General features: G+C 30.4%; 2 protein-coding genes across 3 annotated transcripts; both read left to right on the top strand.

Annotated features, from left to right (window-relative positions):
- The first annotated feature begins 3,421 nt into the window (after positions 1–3,421).
- LOC130823856 (ethylene-responsive transcription factor 4-like) lies at positions 3,422–4,852 on the top strand. Its single transcript, XM_057688665.1, has one exon. It carries the CDS (start codon positions 3,691–3,693, stop codon positions 4,441–4,443), a length of 753 nt encoding a protein of 250 aa, XP_057544648.1. The 5' UTR covers positions 3,422–3,690; the 3' UTR covers positions 4,444–4,852.
- Positions 4,853–17,708: 12,856 nt separating this feature from the next.
- Positions 17,709–22,136, top strand: LOC130823855 (protein yippee-like At5g53940). 2 transcript variants are annotated; one of them, XM_057688664.1, is made up of 5 exons: positions 17,709–18,233; positions 20,134–20,177; positions 20,706–20,814; positions 21,007–21,062; positions 21,207–22,123. In XM_057688664.1, exons 1-5 carry the CDS (start codon positions 18,138–18,140, stop codon positions 21,283–21,285), a joined length of 384 nt encoding a protein of 127 aa, XP_057544647.1. In that variant the 5' UTR covers positions 17,709–18,137; the 3' UTR covers positions 21,286–22,123. The 2 variants fall into 2 exon arrangements, 1 of the variants encoding a protein (XP_057544647.1); XR_009046640.1 differs by having other exon boundaries at positions 17,791–18,233; positions 21,007–21,123; positions 21,207–22,136.
- Positions 22,137–22,626: the final 490 nt, after the last annotated feature.

Here is a 22,626-nt window from a genome sequence, read left to right as displayed (position 1 = left end):
GCGATCCTCATGAGAGGAGTGTTACTGGGTCAGCTCGTTGTGCTTAGCCAAAGTCAGGCAAGTGCATACACATATGAATGATCTAACGACCCATTTGGTAGGTAGTAATAAACAGTGATAATAAAACTAAAAATTAGTGTAATTTTGGTTGAACAATCTCTTGATTACCTTGAGGTCATGTTTGAAAGATGTGGTATTAGGTGGTAAAATGAAATTTGTAAACAAAAAAAAAATATTTTTGTGATCAAAGTTTCATTACTATGGGAATGATATGATACCTTTGATGAAATTTTGCACTATAAATCATTCTCATTACCACCATGTAGTACCACTAAGCAAACGAGCCGTAAAAGTAAAGACATTCACTTTTCAATTCTCTCACCTAACAGGTAGAAGGGCATAAAGCAAACATAAATTCTTAGATGAGATTATTTTATGGTGGGATTATCTTCATTAAACTGACTTATTTATTTTTAGTCTACTAAATTCTTCCATAATAATTGTATCGTTTGACTTTTTTCGCAGCCTAATATATTAATTTAATTTTTAATTATGTATACTAAAAAATTCTAAAAATTTGGTATTAATAATCTTTACATTGAGATGAATCAAACAAGATCTCACTTGACTATGTTTTAACTTATAGATTAAAAATTAGTCATAGTGCGCTATCTTTAGGGATGCAGGCGGGGGCGGGTCTAATAGGAGAACCGCCCCATGCCCGTCCCATCGGGGCGAGGATGGGTCCCAGTTTGATGGGTCATGGAGCGGGTACGTGTATAAAATTCATACCCACCGCGGGGATGGGGATGGGGATAGGTTTTAGGTGATACCCGCCCCATCCCCGCCCCGCCCCCCCCAAATGACATGTATTTTTGTTTTAGACATGTATTTTTGTTTTAGGGGATGGGGATAGTGATGAGATTATTCTGGATTGATTTACATTGGATGATTTTGAGTTGATGTTGAAATACTTTTGTTTTAGACATGTATTTTTGTTTGAGACTTTGGTTATGTGTTTGTTTGAGACTTTGGATATGTAATTGTTTGAGACTTTGGATAGGGTGGTGGGGCGGGATGGTTTTAGGTACAAACCCATCGGGACGGGGACGGGAAAAAATATTATACCTACCGCGGGGATGGGGACGGGAATGGGTATTGCATTAACAAATAGGGATGGGGATGGGAATGGGTATTGCATTAACAAATAGGGATAGGGATGGGAATTCCAATACCCGCCCCGCCCCGTCCCGTTTGCATCCCTAGCTATCTTGTAATGTTGCAAGTAATGTGAAATGGAGGAAGTTCATGTTTATGGATAGCACTACAGACAGGCAGACCCTAAGTAAGGGCAAGAGCCAAGATGGGCCTGTGCCCAGGGCCCATGGAAAATGTAGACAAATTTTGCCTTCATATGCATTAAACTTGAGATCTTGTGTGATTAAATTGAGATAATTGTTAACTTATTTACTAATAATTCAATTATAAATGCACGATTATCAAACAAAAAAGGATAAGATCGAGCTCTGTAATTGATAATATTTTTTGATATTATAAATTTTGTAATTATAAATCTATATTGAATAATTAGGGGCCATAATTTATTCATCGTCCTAGGCCCTTGAAATCTTAGGGTTGAGCCTCATTATATGCCAATAACCATACTTTTTGTATTAGACTATTAGAGAATGCGGTGTAAGTTAAAAGCCATCATCACTAATTGAGCCTATTCCCAGAATATTGCTAATTAAAAAATTATTCCCATTTTGCTTGAAACGGGAAACTATTTCCACATTACCGTCCACGTAGGATAGGTGTGAGAAATTTTTTTTTTATATTTTTAATATTACTTAAAATGGAGGTTTTGTTTAGGGATCTAAATAAACCGCTAGATGAAATGGCGGTTTGTGAATTTTTAATTTTTTTTTTTTAAAAAAATATTAAGTAAACCGCCACTTGAAGTGGCGGTTTTGTAACAGTACAAAACAGAATGTCGAGCATTTGTTCAGTTTATTCCTTCCTCTTTGCTTCTTGCTGCCGGTATTAGTGTAAAAAAAAATTTTCTTTGAAATTGTCCCATTTGGGTTGGGCACAAATATTAAGAAAGTGGAGGGAACCACCTTGAATAGTATACCCATGTGATGTAGTAGGTATTGGGGGGAGGTTAAATAGTGTAGTTTAGTAAAAAAAAATAAGGGTGTTTTGGTAATTACATGAATAGTATAAGGACAATTTGGTCCAAAAATCATGTTCTAAAATAGAAATGGAACAATTGAAGTGAACTACCCAAATAAGAAAATGAGACAATTTCAAAGAATTGGCGAGTATTTTATAATCTATTTTGACGAATTTTCATATTGTGCGGTTAATTTTCGAAATTGCAAATTGAAATTAATATATATTTGAGCTTTATGAAAGATTAATTAGTAACAATATTACGAGACAAAAGTTACACAAAAAGTGTGTATCTCAATTAGTCATAAGTGTTTCTTAAAAACTCTAATACAAAAGGTTGCATATTCAAATCCTATAAACTACAAATTTTTTGCAAAATTTCAATGTCCTCACATGTGTCGCAAGGTCCAATTGGATCTGCCCATGGTTGCTGATGGTTTTTCTTGGTTAGTAGGTAAACAAAAGCTAAAAAGGTCATATAATCCCCTTGACCATCAAAGGGTATAAAGGTAATTTTATAAAATTAATTTAAATAAATAAAATAACTACAATGTTACCCACAACAGATCTTACTTTCTTAGTCTTTCAATAATAAATTCAAAAGTTAAAACCTAAGATTTAGTTAAACTTCCCACACATAAATTAACTATTATTATTTCAAGAAGCTAAGAAAATGAGAGTAAAAGTAATAAATTCAAAAGTTAAAACCTAAAATTTAGTTAAACTTAGCACACATTAATTAACGTTTTCACACAGTTTAATGTACTAATTGAATTTTTAATAGTCTTTATGATGAAAAAAATCAAATAAGATCTCACTTAATTATATTTAACCTATAAATTAAAAATTAATCAAAAATTAAAAATAATATTAATTTTCAAATTTTACAAGCACTTTCAAAAGGGCAAATAAGAAGCAAAGAATATTGATACTAGAATTAAATAATAAGCGGCGCATGCATCAAAAAAAGGTGACAGTAAAATAGTAGAGTCAGTCAATAGACACAATCACAGTATGATACAATGTAGTGTGGGTCCACATTTACAAAAACACAATCCTACGGCACGCAACATTCAAAACACACTGTACACAAATTGTGCTCAAATACAGCTGACCACCTCGTTACATGTACACTACTAGTAGTAGTAGTAGTCTAGTAGAAGTAATATCTTATCTTATCAACGCCTCACATCACTTTTTAAAATTAATTAATTATAATCAATTAACTAATATAAATATCTCTTAATTCATTTAGTATTTATTAATGCGCATTTACAGCCGATTGACGGGTTTTAAGAAACAGCCCTCATTGTTATTGCCACGTAACATCTTTCTCTAGGCTATTTCCGTAATTTGCCCCTTTATGGGCGGCTACCAAAATACTCCTATCACACAATTCCTTTTTCTATATAATCGCCTTTTTTTCTCCCCTTCCTTAATCTCATCGTCCTTTCCTCATTCTAACTCTCTCTCCTCCATTTCAACCATTTTCTCATTTCCAATTCAACCATTTTTATGGCGCCTAAACTTAACGGTGGCGGCGGTGGACCTGATAATGCTGTTATTTCTCTTAAAGTTAACGTCGGTAACAACTCTAACGTTAACTCCTGTAAAGAAACACATTTTCGAGGTGTTAGAAAGCGACCATGGGGAAGATATGCGGCGGAGATCCGAGATCCGACTAAAAAGAGTCGGGTCTGGCTCGGCACATTTGACACTGCCGAAGAAGCTGCGCGTGCGTATGACGATGCTGCACGCACTTTTCGTGGTGCTAAAGCCAAAACAAATTTTCCTCTTCCTTCAGAAATCCATCTTCATCACCAGAATCACTATAATACTAACAATAATTGTAACACTCGTAGTCCGAGTCAGAGTAGTACTGTGGAATCATCGTCGCACGAGAAGCCTTCTCCTACTGCTCCGGCGATGATGGTGGATTCGCTACCGTTGGATCTTAATCTCACTGGAAGTATTGCCGGAGTTAGGTTTCCGTTTCAGCAAGTTAGAGTTTCACCGATGCCGGCGGTTGGATTTCCGGCGACGATGAATCAGTTTTTGTATTTTCACCAACATCGTCCGCAGTATAGTAGTGCTAAGAATAATCAGCAGCTGATATTTAGCCCTGGGGCACACGCGCCGATGATGGCGTGTGGTGTTCAGAGTGATTCTGATTCATCTTCTGTCGTTGATTTAAATCAAGATCTTAATAGTACTCCTAGAGGTCTTGGGTTCGATCTTAATCAACCTCCACCTTTGGATTTGGCTTGATCCTATTCTAAAGTCTTTTAATCTCTTCTGAAGAGGTTTTTCAAGGATGCACGGAGGAAAAAGAAAAAAAATTGGAAAATAAGTTTGTTTTTAAATTTTCTCGGTTGGTTGACTAAATTAGGAACAAAAAAAAAATGAGGGAGGATCTTTGCAGATCACCGAAGTTTATTTTTTTTTTTGTATAGTTTTTAATTTTTAATTAGATTAGAATCAAGTATAACTATTGAATTAGCATCCGTTTTTTGCAACAGAGATTAGAGAAGAAAGATAATGATGAAAGAGTACTTTTTATGTCTTTTAATTTCCATGATCTCTGTTGTTTGCTAGAAAGCAAGGGTGTAATTTGATGATCCTGTTTTGGATAACTAGTTATTGAAAGTACTATAATACTTCATTATTTATTTAAGTATTTTTGCAAGAAATATTCTCATTTTTTTTTTAAATTACATATATTTTATTAGTCAGGTTACTCGTGTTGGTGAAACAATCTCTAATAAAGAGTTTATATTTACATAATAAATGAGATTGCATTTTTTAACGATACTATCCTCGTATAACAATTTATTATAACATGTAACCGAATGGATATAGTCCGTAATAGAAGAAAAGATAAATTAACTAAGAAATGAATTGAGAATAGTATAACTCAGGATTTAAAAAAAAATGTTTAAAACATAAGTGGAAATTGAGTACAATTAAAAATTATAGGGAAAGTGGAATAAAGACTAAATAAGAATGAAATGTGGACGGATAAGACGGTGGTGTGGTGCACGTAGGAGTTGAAGATAGTGAGTTGATTGTCCTTGAATAAATAAAGATAAAAGATAAAAAGGAGAAATGAAAAGAAGACATAAATGGCGAGTTTCAACATCAAAGTTTGAATGTGGTAGACTGGTCTGTCTGCCGCTTTCTATTACTTAAAATATGATGAAGGGTTTATTACTTAATTTAATAATTAGAATTGCTTAATTGAGAAAAGTAAAAAGGAATTTTAAAATTTTACTTTTTATTCTAAAATAGATATTAAAATTTTTAAATGAGTAATTAAAAAAAGTAATAAAGAGAATTCTAATATAAGAGTGACTCCATACACATTGATGCAACTCCTAATAGGAGTACTGTCCACGGAGTATAACCTTCTAACTCCATTGTACGTATGGTCTATGAACCCAAACGTGAATAATAATTGAACTAATACTCCACTGCCAATTACTTAGTTTGTTTTAAAATTTCTGTTTATTATTCTAACCCTAATTTTTTACTAGGATGTATGGTTGTATGTTCATGTATCTTATAGCTTATTTATTCTATGTAATTTATACTTTATTTTTACATTAAGGTTTTAAATAATAAATAATTGGCATTAATAATTTTTAATTCCAATTTTAATTTCTTTTGTTGTCAAACAAAAAGTTAGAGTATAATTATATTAGTGATATTTCGACTGCTACATCAAATTAATAATTCGAGTTATTCTATAGCAATTTTCTTATTTTAAAATTATTTTTGATCTTCCTATGTTATATAAAAGCTAATAACTAAAATCAATAGTTCAATCGTTATAAATTTTTTTAATTTTTTCAATGGAGTTTCAAAGAAGATTTAGTCGAGGTTAGATTAGATGCTTTCATGGGTATTTTCCACATGTTGAAAATGACTATGATATTACTAAAAGTTCTTGCAACCACTTGCAAATTCGTACATACATGTTTGACTTTTAGCAACAATTAATAGATAAATATAAAAAAAATAATAAACATATAAATAAAAGAAAAGGTAAAAACTAGGTTAAAACGAATCAAAGATATGGTCAAGGAGGAAATATCGGTAATCTAATATATAGATAAGACGCCTCCAACTAACCCTCCCTACCTCTGGTCCGGTCTTTAAAGAGGTATAACCTAAAACATGAATAAATATTAATAGTAATTAAAGGTAGTATTTTACTTCAGAATAGTAAAATATAGCAGTACTAGTAGTAGTACTAGTTATAAGTATTAGGCCATGACAATTCGTCACATAATTTCACCATGGCCCACTCGTGTAGACACGGGACACCCGTAGGCTTGGGCCCACAAACTCACGGATCAAGAGCGTTGACTTGCACACACACTTGGTGAGGTTCATTGTTTCCTAAAACCATATGGTAGTAGGAAGGTTAGCTCAATCAATATATATCAAGTCAACACCCAACTACTTTATTAATGTGTGATCTTGTCTCATATGTAAAATATTTCCAACAATAACAAGCATACTAGTACTAGAATAAAAATAGTACATGTGAACATGGCAAACGTTGTTTTCACAACTATTCCGAGAAAAAAGACTAATGAGTAATTACTAATTAGATTATTTGAACTAATGGAAGCATTAAGTGTAAACTGTACTATTGTATTAAGTTAGTGGGAATGCTTACGAGACAATACTGTTAATACGTTGTTGTCAATTGTCATAATAAAATGATGCTTTAGATATATTATATTTGTTGGAGTAATTCAATTTTTCCCCAGCGATCTAGTCTAGAATCCAATCATTATGAAATTGTACACCTGAACATAAGCTCGTGTTATTATGTCTTGAATCTATAATTATAGTGACCATTATCATTATATCTATTATTTATAATATAATTTAATTTTTTATTTGAATAATTATTGATATGCATTCTTGGTAGCGACTCGATCAATCAATGTCGATAAATGGAATTAAAGGTATCTTTCTCGACCGATGGTAGTGGACTATTGTTGGTGGGGCCTTAAGTTGCTATCTAATACGTTTGTAACGTTTTCAGAGGACCGGATAGGGGTCTCCGAACACCTTTTCCAATTCCTAAATCAGTAAATGATTGACAAAGGTGCCTAATCTTTCTACTTCAGTGCACAATGTTTTTTCACTCAAGTGAAAAAACATTAGTCTTGTTTCTTGACATGAGGTCTTTTTTATGGATATGATGAGAAAACTTAAAGAGAATATGTTAGCGAGTCTAACAAAGCATCATTTTCAATTCGGATGTACGAAAGGTTTAAGTATAAATGTTATGGGTGGTGATCAGCGTATATTAGTATGAAATGTCTTACTTAATATTTATAGTATATATGTAAGCGATCATTATAAAGTCTTAATTAAACGCACTGTATCTAGCCCCGTCCAACCCCTCCCTATTCGCCCCCCTCGACGTTCTATTTAGAATAATTTATAGTTTATGTTTATTTTTAAATTAATAGTTAAACGCTTAAAGAAATTAAATTTTTTGCAAATAAAAACTTGAACAACAAAACTTTAATGAGTTAGCTATAAGAAAATGTTGCCTTTTGTGTTGTCAATTTGTGCACATAATAACTTGATAAGAAGAAATTTCATCATCAATAATAAATATATTAAAATGGATTTAAAGATTTATTCATTTATGTGGTATAATGCATTATGGCTTCTATGAAAAAAAGAAATACAAAATTCTTGGAGAAGGTGACGAATCTTTATCATTCTTTCTGCAATTGGACATGTTCTTCAGCATGGCATTCTGATTCCTGAACACATCCTTCCCTCCATTACTTCTTACAACCAAATCATTCGTCATTCTTTTTTTTATTTTTAATTATAAGAATTTTACTTGTATTTGAATTTCATCATTTACATTTTGATATAAATATAATACAAAAATACAAAATTATAATGGTTTGCTTCACCGTCTTCTTTTCTAGGCTCTAACCTTATGTATTTAAGGTTGTATATGTTTCGGCTGTGGAGAAAACAATCAACACTCTCAACAAAGATGAAAATAATGTCTTTCAAGGTTCACAGTTTATATTAACTACTGGGGAGGTCTGAGTTGCTTTTTCCGACTGTTTCACCGTGTTTTCCTGCACGCAAACGAGGGCCGGAGAGGGGTCGTTCGGGGGTCCTTCTCCGATGATTAAGTCAGTAAGGATTTTGAGATGATTGCTGATAAAGTTTATAAGGAGTTAGAGCTATTTCTATACGAGAAAATAATGTTTGGGTTTCAGTGTAAAAGTTACGTTACCCTTGGTGATGCATGACGTCGTATATTTATAGTGGTGAGCCTTTGTGACGTTTGGTGATTTGATCATCCTTACGCCTAGGTCCCCACTCGCTGTCTTTTAGTACACCTATATGGGTAGGGTACGAGGTAGGTGTGGTGTCTTGCCTTATGCGAGTGTTGACATCTTTTCTATACATAACTGCAATTGCTCCTTGCTACGTCATCGTTTCCGTTGTCATCATTTTGTAGAATCAATCATCTGGCAGGTATTTATATTTTTCATTCTCTGTCTGGGTCCTTTTGATATGACCTTGCTGCTTCTGTGAGTCATGTTGTTCTGAATCTCAGCTGATGAGTAAATTTAGTTCTCCAAGGGGCTAGGTCATCTTTCTCAGGGAGCCAGAACCTCTAAAGGGATCCTGGTTGCTTCGTCCTGTCGATGATAATTGAATTTTCTTCCGTTTCAGGATCTTGGAATTAGGAGTCATATTCCAGCACATACGCTATATATGATCAATATTTAGCTTAATCAAACAATTCATATGACTTTTAACTTAGCAGGTAGGAATTCAGAACTTGAGGTTTTTGTAGGAGTAATTTCAAAACTTTACATTTTTTTCATTTTAATCCCAAAATTTTAAGAGTTTTTTTGTCTTATATTTCCAACAAACTAATTGGTTTTTTAAAATATACTCCCTCCTATTCAACTCATTAATCCCATTTAATTTTTCACACTTATCGATATAACATTTTAATCCTTAATATCTCTAATTGTTTTTAATTAACAATTAAAAGAATTTTGATATTATTAATCCTTGTATTGAGACGAATTAAATAAAATCCCACATGACTATGTTTTAACGTATAGATTAAAAATAAAATACAAATTAAAAGTGACAAGTGAGAAGTGATAAAAAATAAAATATACTAATGAGTAGAATAGAAGGTAGTAATTTTCAACAATGTAGTATATTCAAAGAACAAATAAATTTTAATTTTTCTCTTTTTTTTTTGGGGTAAGTAAAAAAAAAGGGTTTAATAAGATTTAATTACAAAACCTTGCCTAAAAAGTTGTTACCTGTTCTAACCGAGATAAACTCAATTTTGTTTTCTATACTTTATTACTACATTACAATTATAAAAAAAGGAAATGATATATAGAACGTATTTTATTTATGTAATTTGATAGTTTTTTGCTTTGGAAACATAAGAATTTAATAAGTTTATCAGTTGTTCTTTTTTGGAAAGTTAAAATATTTATATAAAATATAAATTTGTTTTTCTATTTCTAGACTAGATTCTCTTAAAAGGTTAAAATTATGAATGACAAAGATAATTTGTTAATCTTCACAGGTAAGCGTGCTTGCTGGAGAGTAATTTTAGGATGGGTGACCTCCTAAGAAGTTTTCCTAGGTGGACACGAGTAAGGCCAAAGTGCTATGGAAAGACCGTAGCTGATTGTGTGTTCAGTGCACCTAGCGGGGGAAAAAGTAACTGAAACTACGGTCCAACGAGGACGTTGTATTCCTAAGTGGGGGTGAGTGAGATACCCCGAATTTAGCTTTAAAAATAATTGATAGACTACTCATATCAACTATGTGCATTTTTATTTCATGGGAGTCCATTTATCAAGAACTCCACAGTTAAGCGTGCTTGTAGGAGAGCAATTTTAGGATGGGTGGCCTCCTGAAAAGTTTTCCTAGGTGGACACAAGTAAGGCCAAAGTACTCTAGAAAGGCTAGTGTTGGTATGTGGGGCTACTATACAGTCTCCATGAGTAGTCACCAGCAGTCCGGGTGTTACAAATTTCAACTTAAATTCATGAGTTTAACCTAGTCCATCTTCTAAAAGACCGTCTCACGGTGAGACAACTTCAAAATAAGAAGCTAATAAGCTAAAAGTTTTTATTATTAGGCTATTTAACTCAAGTGTGAGACATATCTCATGGTAAAACGGTCTCATACAAGAATTTGTGTAACCCTATAGGTTATAGGCTATAGGCTAAGAAAAAAATGGGTAATACTTCTTCATTTCATATACTTCACCAAATCATATTTTACGCTATTCATTATTCTATGATAATTTACATATTTCGGTTATTATAGGAGACAAAAACAATCAAGTGGGATTTTGTTCTATTCTTCTTGTCGCATATTTTCTTAATATCAAATTTTTATAATTTTAAATTTTGTTTAACTCTAAATATAAACGATCCATCAAACACATTAAGTTGCGCAAAAATGTATTTAGTGCATGTATTTTAGAACGGAGGAATTATAATGAGTAGCCCATAAAACGAGAAAAGCTTTTCTAATACAGCCCGTCTTATATGAGACCGTCTCATCATGAGACTAGTTCATACAAGTAAGCCCATTTCTCTAAGTGATTACTTTGAAATTATAAATGATCACTTTAAGTTTATAACTAATAACTTTAAAACTATAAAAAATCATCATTTTAAAAATATATATAATTAGACCAACTCAATTAAAATGGTCTCACCATAAAACCGACTCATATAAGAATTTGTGTTTATAATAATAATGGTGGGCTAAAAAGAAGGTTGACGAAGACGGACGGAAAAGGCGGGCCCCTACAATAAACGCGGGACGCTGTTGGAAAAAAGGAGAGCTACAAAGCGCGGCTGCTCACTGCCCCCTTTTCTTGTGGGCCCGACCGCCCAAGTCTTTGGTCTTCGAAATCTATTGCTTAAGATTTGCTGTCTCCTTTTCTTTATTGTAGTATTTCTTTCTTTATCCCTACTTCTAATTACACATTAATTTTATTGATTTGATCATGATTTAAAATCTTCACATGAAGGTACGTCCATTTAAAATTAGTTACAACATTAGAACAATGACATTATTTATTTATTATTCTTAATTTGTGATTAGATTTTGATTTATAGGTTAAAACATAGTTAAGGGAGATCTTATTTGATTCGTCTCACCGCAAAGATTATTAATATCAAAATTTTATAATTTTTTATTATACATAATTAGAGATATTAAGAATTAAATTAATACATTCAACTGCGTTAAAAAACAAATGTTCCATATGAATTGGAAGGGAGGAAGTATGAAATGTGCATCTTATCATTCATTTTTTAAAACCTTCTTATCCCTTAATTTTTTGTGATTTAATATCTCAATAAGTGTAATATTTTAACTACTCTTTTTTTTCTAAATGTCCTATTTGATTTGATTTAGGCATGTTTGTTAACACACTAATATTATCGTTAATATCTTTAATTCTGCATAATTAATAATTATAAAATTTAGGTTTTAATAAACCTTATGTTAAGACGAATCAAACAAGATCTTATTTGACTGTGTTTCAACTTTTAGTTTAAGAAAAAAATATAAATTATGAGCGAATGATGAATAGTGTCTAAAACCAAATGGAATGTTTTAAAAAAACGTAGCTGAGTACTTATTTTTCCTAGAATAATATTATGATCCTAAATTTCTTCTATAATATATATATATATATATATATATATATATATATATATATATATATATATATATATATTTATGAGCGAAATACACTAGGTACGATGATGATAAGAATATACATTCCTATTACTATATTCATTATTGAGATTTAAAGGTTCGTTACGAAAGTTAAAATCATATCAAAGCAAAATATTAAAGATGAAAAAGTAGTTATTAAAGAAATTCTAATTATTTAAATAAAAATTAAAGATTTTAGATTGAAAATCTATTTTCAATCCTTTTTAAATCAAAATAAAAGTTTTGATGTTAGTAAACACAAAATCAATAATGAGATTTTCAGGATCAGAAATAGTGGGAAGAGTATATACTCCAAAGCATTATATTGGCCATTGGGTGGTTTTAATATTAATTAAAATAAAATTAATGTAGGAGTAGGATTTGGTCATTAGGAGTAATATGTAGTAATGTATGGTTGGATTTATTTCAATGCAAAAACAAGCTAAGATGGGAATGTGACAGAGAATGGCTGTGCTTGTTATGTGCTCCATCTGTCCGACAGCTAAGCTACTAAACGACAAACTTCTAATGGGATTCCAATTTATTATACTTCTATTGGCTATATAATATTATATTATATTATTATAATAGGAGTGTATTATAGAAACTCATCAAAATCCCTCCATTAGTCCATTTTACTTTTCTTTTTTATAAATAAATTTATGGACACTTTCTTTTCTCGTCAATTATTATTCCATGGCTCATGGGACAGGGGACCTCTTACAAAGTTACATACACATTTGTGTACATAATAATATTGTTACAATTAACAACTCCCATCCGCTTCTTTTGAGGAAATTATAAGATTGACATACTATTATTAATTGTTTTTCTTGTGATGTATATTCATTAAATCTAAGTTGTTAATTAATACATTTCACAATTATAAAGTACATTTCGATATTTAAACAGCGTGAACAATATCACATTATATATATATATATATATATATATATATATATATATATATATATATATATATATATATATATATATATATATAAACTTGTGCAATGCACGAATTTATTAATATAAAAGTATATTTAAATATAAATTTTAAATAGATATGTAATTAATTCAAAATAAAAATAGAGATATAATTACATGTTATCATCATATATAAAATAGATATAATATTTTAAAATGTATAGTACTTTCATTGAAAAAAAGGTTATTATTATAATTACTAGATAGATACTCATGCCTTGCATGGTGATTGGAATTTTTTTTTATTTAATTATATCATTATAAAAAAATTATTTTAAGAATATTTGATTTATACGTGAAGGTTATTAGGTATTATTTTAAACATTGTATATATTTTTCTTAACCAATCATATTGAATATACATAAATAAAATTATATATAAGAAACTATATTAAATTATATAAATAATAAATAGCATAACAAAAAGTTATATAAATAACTTAAGTTAAACATATTATTTAAATGATTACAGTTAATATTGTCTTTTAAGATCATAAAAATAATCCGAAACTTCAATATAGATGATGAAGAGTGGACTTGGGCAACCCTTCCTAAAAGGTGGACACTTGTTCCATTCTGATGCAACTATACTTGGGGTTGAGTCCTTTATTTTTGTAGCTTGTATGGGCTTTGTTTGGTGCAATGATAATTTATCATTTTTCAAAAAAAAAAAAAAATAAATAAATAAAAATAAAAATAATAATAATAATAATTATTATTATTATTAACAAATGACCCAAAGAATTTAAGATAGTTTCTGCAAATATTATACGCGTATTAACTAATTAAAGATATTGTATTTATATAAATTAGGCATTTATATGTGGAAAACTGTTAAGAAATTTTCTACATTAAGAAATTGTTATTGATGACCCAAAGAATTTTAAGATATCTTTTGCTAAAATCTTGTCCGATTGCATATATACTATACTAAAAAATGAATTATAAATGACAATTTTTTTATTTCACATCAGCATGAAAAATAGGTGGAAATTTTTAATGTTTTTGCTTGCAATACGAATTAGTGTTAGCTTAAAAATGGTAATGTAAGGTTTGTAAAAAAGTACTTTCTCTGTTATATTCTTGCTATTATTTTTCTTCACAAAAAATTGGCCATCCATGTAACTAAAGAAGTAGAAGAATGACCAGAAACTATGCATTTGCGGCTGATATTTCACGTTATGGACGTGTGCTCATAGGAGGATGTACATATATTTTGTTTCATGTATAATGTATTATGTATATATGCCCATCAGTGATCCAGTATATCCGATGCAGGGATGTCATCCATGATCCATGCATGGATACATGATGATGTATGGATGTATCATGTATAATAAATGGCTAAGAAAGAAGTAAAAGACATCCACCAATCCACGTATAAAGAGTTGTACGGCGCAAAAGTGACGTGTGAAGACAGACAGTTACTTTCTTGAGCCGGCGAGTCGGCATCCTGTGGGGTGTGGGCTCACTTTTTTAAATATATTGTACCAATTTTTTCTCCATGTGGGTCCCACCTGATTATACAACTCATAGTCATTGGTCATAGAAATTGAAGCGGGCGTTCTCGTGATTCGCCACGTACCAAACGGTAAGCAACATTTTTTCTTTAGTTTTGGTTGAATTTAGTGTAAGTTTTGGCAATTAGTTTTATTATTAACTTGTATTTTTGACATTTGTGTTTTGGATTGATTAGACACTTGAAAAAATACTTATTATATAATTTTAGATCAATTAAAGTTAAAATTAAAAAGTTGTTTGAAATAGGTTTTTCATTAATTTTTAGTTATTTATTCACATTTCACTTATAAACAATTAATATTAAATAAAAGAATTTTTATCAAATATTTTCATAAGAGTCAATTTAAGCAATTAGTTTATCAACTAATATTTTTAAATATTCAATTAAACATTTATCAAACAAACCTTTAAATATAGAAATTATATCATTTCAATAATCGTGGATCGTGCTGGAGCTAATTAATTCACTAACGAGTTGTTCCTTAGAGCCTAAAGGAATACGAACAATAACAAATCATGTCCTACCAGTCATCTTAAACTTGGCGCGTGAGTCTCATCGAACAAGCACGTGTGTCGTGCCAAATGGCACAACGTAACTTTTTAATTTTTAATTCCAAATTAATTATATAATGACAAGCTTATTGCGCAGTGTTAAGAGGTCGACACTACAGGCAATCAAAAATGTAATTTTTAATTTTTAATTCCAAATGACACTCGTGGTATAGTAATTAAAAATGTAATTTTATTATTATACACACAATTCAATTCATAAGAATAACAATTTACAATTTAAAAGACACACTCGACACTATTTTTTTAGGATATTTACACCTAGACTACAACTTACACACTCACTGATTAATACTCTCACTTTATGTTTTCAACTCACTCTTAGTTGTGTCTCTCCTCAACACCCAACACACTAATTGATAAATCTTATTTATACTAGTGCTAAGTGAGTTAAACTATGTTATCTAGATTACTCTCCAAACTCCTACATACATTTAATTAGAATAGTTTATGAGCTCTAGAATTCTCTGCATCAATTTTAGTCATTGACTTCTATAACTCATTATACAAATAACTTTTTAATTGATCATTTAATTTAGAACTTTCTTTATAATACTCTAAATTTATATGTAGAAGATTTTTTTAGATTATCTCTAATAAGCAACATGCAAATTTAATCATTTTCATTAGTCATTTGATTTTACTTTCCTCTCAAAAATTTAATTTTTACTTTGTTATTGAAATGCAGGCTTAAAATTTCTATGGAACACAAGCAGAGAGGATATTATTTACTATTTAAATTTCACGACAATAAATTAGTCATGCTTTTAAAAAATGATTCAAAATTGTTGAATAGTGTAAATTTAAAGAGATAAAAAAAAATAAAAGGTAAATTAAAAAAATGTGTGGGCCTATGTGCAGCTGACTGCCTAGTCGACTACTTTCATCAACCTCCTACCCATTTTAAGTGGGAATTCGTTTTTTTTTTCTTCCTCTTTTGATTATGATTGGTTCATTTTAGTGCTGTTTTTTAATGCTTGATTAGCTTACCTTAATTACTCCATAGTCCATACATTATGCACATAAGACACACTTGTTTCCTCGATATTACTCTATCTTTTCTCCTAAAATAACTCTATTTAACTTAAAAAAAAACTCTTATATTTTAGAGTTAAATAGTATTAGTTGAGTATTTTGTAGGCCCATCTCTTTAAGTGGTTATAACATCCTACCATTTCATTATTTTATTTAAATTTTGTTCCCTCTAGTTCTTATTTCTCATGAGTTTAAGCCTCAAATTAACAATGGTAGATTACTAGTTTTATAATTAATTCATGCGTTGTGTCACCCACCTTTTTACTTAAAGAACACTTTCCAAAGAATTTCCACTATCTTAGTATAAAGTTTGTATGTTGATCATCTACAAACTTTTTTTAGTCGGTAGGCTAAAGACTTCCTACTAATAAATAGAAAAATAATATATTCTTCTCATATATGATGATAATCAAACTTCTATTAGAAGATAAGGATCAAAAAGATATCTGCCACTAGCTAAACCCACGATTCTTGATCATTTACAAGCTCTACAAACCATTATTTGGCAACATTTGGGAAAGTCTGAATGTATTTTTTAATTAAAAAATATTTTTTAATTAAGCAAAAACTAATCAAGAAATATTTTTTATTTGATCAAATAGAATTCTTAAAATAAATAGGGATATCATTAAAAATTTTTCCCAAAAGCTTTTCCCAATACATGCTCAAATATTATTATTTCATATCAAGTTTAATCCAAACTAAAAATGCCCTCAATATCTATATCTATTATTTATAACCTCAAATATTAGAACTTGGATAAAAGGGAAATTAATAATAATCAAAGTAAAATAGAAAAGAGGTGCCTATATTCAAGATAAGATGTTACCCTTCACCATTCCAACTTCCAACTCAAATTGTTGTAATGGAATCACACGTGACATTTACATGAAGGTGCTCAACATTTGACACATGGCAAATTTGTCCACCTCTATGCTATCCAACCTTCCTTCCTTTTCTTATCTCTACATCACTCCTTTTCTTTGGCTTAATGTCAAAGCTAACAAAAACGACTAATCTACTAAATTAACTATTCAATCAGTTTTTGAGATCATTGATAATAAGAATAATAAATCATGATATTGTCTAATCCTTTCTTTTCTTGTAGTATTTTAACCTTTATTGACTTATTTTTTTAATTATCTCTTAACTAAAAACATATTAATATGTGACATATGGTTAGATTTAATAAATTATAATTTTCCTTTATTTATAATTTGAATAAACTTTAATATTGATTTATCACAAATTCTTGTATGAAACAGTCTCACTGAGAGATGTGCTCCATATTTGGATTAAATAATCCAATAATTAAAAATTTTTAGCCCAATGAAGCTTTTGTATGTGTTTGTCTCACGGTGAGACCGTCTCATACAAAAGGGGTTGTTTATTTATTTATTTATGATCAGCAAGTCTTGTTGAGACCGTCTCATCGTTAGATGGGTACAAACAGTCCAAAGTTAAGCTTACATAGCAGTTAACTAAATAAAAACAGTTTTTTTTCATTACATTTTAAGAGATTAAAAATTAAATTAGCTCATAATAAATCATCTCACGGTAAGATGATCTTAATAAAGAAATTATGATTTATAATAGGAGTAACTAAAATTAGTATATAATAATGTAAATAGACAATCGTGTTTTTTAGAGATTGTTAAAAGAATGGAATTAATTTTCATGAATTCCCCTTATCTGTTATCTCTTACGAGTCTCACATGGGCCTTCAACGAAGCCTATTTTCGGACCCAGCCCACTTTCCAAATTGCTCGACACTATTACATCCTCAAATGACCGGTAAATCCCTTTTCCGGTAATCTTTTCATGTTTCTTCGGGTGTTGAGGTCATCAAACTTTTGTAAAAGTTTTCTGATTACTTGTTATTGTTACCCATTAAATTAAGGGGAAAACCCCAACTTCTTCCCCTACTCTTTAACTTTTATATGAATTGTTCAAACTTAAAGATCCATGATAAAGATTCTATTTTGATCACAAATTAAAAGAAAAATCTGTTTTATTGGTGGAAAAGAAAGAGAAAAAGTATATAAAAAAAAGTTGGAGTGTTGGTGATGGGAAGAGTGTTTCTTGTTGAATTAGATGGCAAAGTCTACCGCTGTAGATGCTGTGATAGCCCTTTAGCTCTTGCTGATGATATCCTTTCTCGGGTAAATGATTTTAAGTTTTCATCTTTATCTCTTTTATGCTTAATTTATTCATTTTCTTTTTGGATTTTCCTCATTATACGTCTTTTTTTATGCTTTGAATTTGAAGAATATGATTGATTCTTAATTGATTTTTTGTTTTGTTATTTTATTAGAATTTTGATTCTTAGTTTAGGTGATGGGATCATAGTGGTTATTTCAATTTAGTGTTTTAAAGTGAATTTTTTTTATTGTGTTTTTAGATTGAGATGATGAAGTTTCAGTAGATAATTTTTAATTTTGGAACATCGATTAAATTGAGGGATCATTGTAAAATTGATTGTTGGGTAAGAGTTAAGATGTGTGTGAATTGAGCTTAATAATTCCATGCATGATACAAGTACGAAAATTGTGGATAATATTATGTGAAATTATTGGAACTTTCATTTAATTTGAGTAATCAGAGTATGAAATTTGTTGATGGGTTTTTTGAGACGGATATGATTAGAATTCGAATTTAGATGAGTGTGTGTACCAACTTGATTAAGATGATGTTGGTTGATGCAGTATTGTAAGAATGAATGATTTGGGTTTTATTTTGTGAACTGAGTCATAACTCAATTATGAACAGTTGGTGTTGTCATGTTGCATTAACTTTGAATTATATATTCGGACCATTAACTTGGTGGAACATATAATGATATTATGTACTTGGAGCTTATTGATCTTCTTCTACAAGGTTCAATGAATCTGTTCTTAGATAAGTATGGTATAATAGGGGCATATTCTTGAGATTCTTTGGACAATCTTAGGTCATTATGATCACTCTTTGACTGACTCTTTTTCCTGTTTTTATCAATAAGAAGGTTGATCTTGTACAAGATGTTGTGTTGTGCGATTATAATTATTATTATGAGGGATAATTCCCCTTATTGAGGATGTTTGTTTTGTTGGATTATTATTTTGTTGTTTAATTTTGATGAACCGATTCAGTGTAATATATTCGTATGTGCTTTATTATTTATGTTACATTATTGGAGAATGTGTTTTTGCTTCAATGTCAATGGTGATACCATAAATTAAGACTTCATAATGCCAATGATTAGATAGTCGAAACTTGAGAGTTGAGACCGTTAGATGCCAATGATTAAGATGATCGAGGCCGTTAGATGCCAATGATTAAGATGGCTGAGTAACTGATTGTGATGCCACAGATTGAGGCTGTGAGTTGCCAATGATTAAGATTATTGAGGGTGTGAGATGCCTACTTTCCGTCTATATGGAAGTTGCCGATGAAGGATACAATTACTAATTGGTTTAAGATTTAGAATCATGATAAATGAACAGAGTGCGAGGAAAGAGTATACTTGTTGTGGATTCTAGATTGTCCATTTCAGGTAAGAGGAACTAAAATTATTTTGCATTTTAGTTGAGTGTGAGTAGAAAAATGATGAAGGAAACCTTAATATATTAAACGGATGATTGATAAGGAAAAGTTCAGTTGTTTGGAAGTCTTTTTTTTATATATAGGCCATAGCTATGCAACAACCATCGTTTCATTTCTCTGTTTGTTCCAAGTCCATTTGAGTACAAATATCTTTTAAGCTTATATGTACAGATATTACCGTGTAAAACACATTCATCACTTCTTAAATATTGTTGTTTACTCGTTTTACGAGTGTAATGGAGATTTAAAGGTTTTAACCACTTTTTTTTAAGATGCTAAACTTAAATGGTTTTTATTCTGTGATCCATCCGAAATTTGTTGAACTTGTAGCTTTAATATGTTAATTGTCACTTTTTTGAGAGCTGTGTGCTTTTGCAAGCTTCTGATCAGATCAGTTATGAATATTTTCCTAAAATTTTATTTATACATGGAGTCTCATTGTTGGTTCTGATTCAGTTTGTTGTCATATTTTGTCAGTCATTCAGCTGTCGCAAAGGGAGGGCTTATCTTTTTGAAAATGCGTAAGTTCTGAAAACTTCCCATCCTTGATTGTATAATTTGCTTATTTGTTTTGACTTTCAAGTGTTGTTTCTTTCTTATTATTTAGAAGAGTTATGAGTAGCTGTATTTGTGGATATAAATTAGAGTAAAAAGACAAATGATGCAAACTTAATTGCAAGGAGGGAAAGAGTAATTGGCCCATGGTTATTTTGAATAGAAAATGTGATTGGTTGCAAGGAGTTGTGTGTAAGTGATTGAGGACATCATTGCAAGGAAGCTTAGTTTATCGGTGTATAATGAGTACATTCACTGATTTATCAAGATGAATGTATGAGAAACATGAGAGGATGTTCTCTGATAGAAGCGAATGCAAAGATTATCATACATTCATACACAATCTTCTAAACATCTGGTATTAGCTGCTTGGTCAAATGCCTCACCGTCTCTTGAATGGAAGATGAAGCTTAACAAAGAAAATATCCCATGTGAGATTATAATGTTTGGAAATTGGAAGAATTGAAGTTGTGTTTTTTGACATTGTTGTACAGGGTAAATGTGACAACTGGACCAGAAGAAGACAGACTTATGATGTCTGGAATGCATACAGTTGCTGATATATTTTGTTGTGGATGTGGCCAACTTCTTGGTTGGAAATATGTAAGCTTCCACAAACCATATATAGAAGTATAATGTTTTTAGTGCAATGTCAGTGTTTGATATTAAGCGATGATGATCTCACAAATTCAACTGAAAAAACCTTTAAAAATAAACATTTGAGGAAGGAAAGGTAGGTAGGTAGGTAGGTAGGTAGGGTAGGGAACAATTAACGCTGGTTTTTGTTTGTTTTAGATGGTAGCTCGGGATAAAAACCAGAAGTACAAAGAGGGAAAGGTGGTTCTTGAAAGGTAATAAAAATACAAATACGTTTGCCTGCCCTGTCTATTATCTACTCTCAATCTCAAGCTAGTAAGTAATGCTTTTGTTTTTTTATTTTTATTTTTATTTTTTATTTTTATTTTTTTTATTTTTGTTTTGCGAACGCTCAACAGATGGAGGATAAGTGAGGACTCTAGTGAGGAGTTTAATGTTGATGATCGTCAAAATTCAAGCGATCCCGAATATCCTTAATTAGCAAAAACTGTGGCATTAATAATACTCCAAATGAATGAATGTAAATAAAGTTATGAAGTTTGAGGTTTTATCTGTCGCCTCTGCTTAGAAAATTGATGTTAAAATAAATGATTAGTCTCAGAACTGCTTTAGTTAGTGATTAAATAAAGAATTGTTATGATTATATTTCCATCCCAAATAGCATGAAGATTGGAATTACTACTTTTGTTACTCCCTAATCCCTACGCTAATCTAAGAACACATCACAGACTCATATCTCTAACCAACACACATTATGTCAACAATCAATAGTTAAGAGTTCAATAATCATATTTATTAATCTTTTTTTTTTTTTTTTTTTTTTTTTTTTTTTATAACTTTTTTACTTCTGTAACATACTTCAAAGTTCAAAGTAAAGAAAACTGAGTGACGGGCTGACGGCTCAGCTGCCGACAATAATGTGTAAAACCAAAGTTTGTTTACGACAAGACAAATGTGTAAAACCACATTGTGTGATAACAAGAGAGTGTTAGAAGGTCTACACAATATGCTGCATAGAGTATGGTAGTAGATTCATTCAATGCAAAAAATTGTTTCTGTGTACAATGTTTAAAAGACACTTCTATATACACTATTTATTATGTTCCACTAAAAAATTGCTCACAAAAAAATTCTAACATAAAAGTCATTGTAGGGATCTTTACGAGACGGCTAAATATTTTTAATTGAAAGTTAGGGATATATATATGGCATGATAATTACTTTTTGCTTGCCTTAAAGAAAATTAATGGAAAAAAAAATAAAGACTATAACTATTAAAAAATATATTTTTAAGAAGTGAGAAATATGTGGAGGTCATGAACAATATTAAAATGTTAAATCGAAATTAGTAGAAGATATATTAGAACTATAAGTATTATTAAAGTATTAAAATAAAAATGAACAAGGTTAATTTTGTTTAAAATTTGTATTAAAAATAGAAAAATTAGTTATAAAAACAATAAATAAAATAACCTAAAATGATAAATACGAACAATTTTTAAACAAGGGGGTGAGTATATAATTATAAACTCTTAAGTTAGTAGTGTATTACGTTGTGTAGAGTCATACAAGGAGTAGACAGACAACTTTATATTGAAGTATGGCATGGGCCATGGCCGGGAAATGGTAAGTGTATGAGTTTGAATTAGTACAGTTGTTGGGGTTGGGATTGGGATTGGGATTGGGGGGAATGTATCATAAGGCATATAATAGTATTTACTTTATGATACATAGAGATAGAGATGGTGGACCATTCTAAGTTTGTCTAATTTAAGAGATTACACAATCTTCCATGATCTTTTGGGTACTTTATATTAT

This window comes from Amaranthus tricolor, chromosome 9 (assembly GCF_026212465.1).
Source record: "Amaranthus tricolor cultivar Red isolate AtriRed21 chromosome 9, ASM2621246v1, whole genome shotgun sequence".
In the NCBI taxonomy this organism is placed as follows: Eukaryota; Viridiplantae; Streptophyta; class Magnoliopsida; order Caryophyllales; family Amaranthaceae; genus Amaranthus; species Amaranthus tricolor.
Note: the sequence above shows the minus strand (reverse complement) of the source record. Positions and strands in the feature narration are given on the sequence as shown.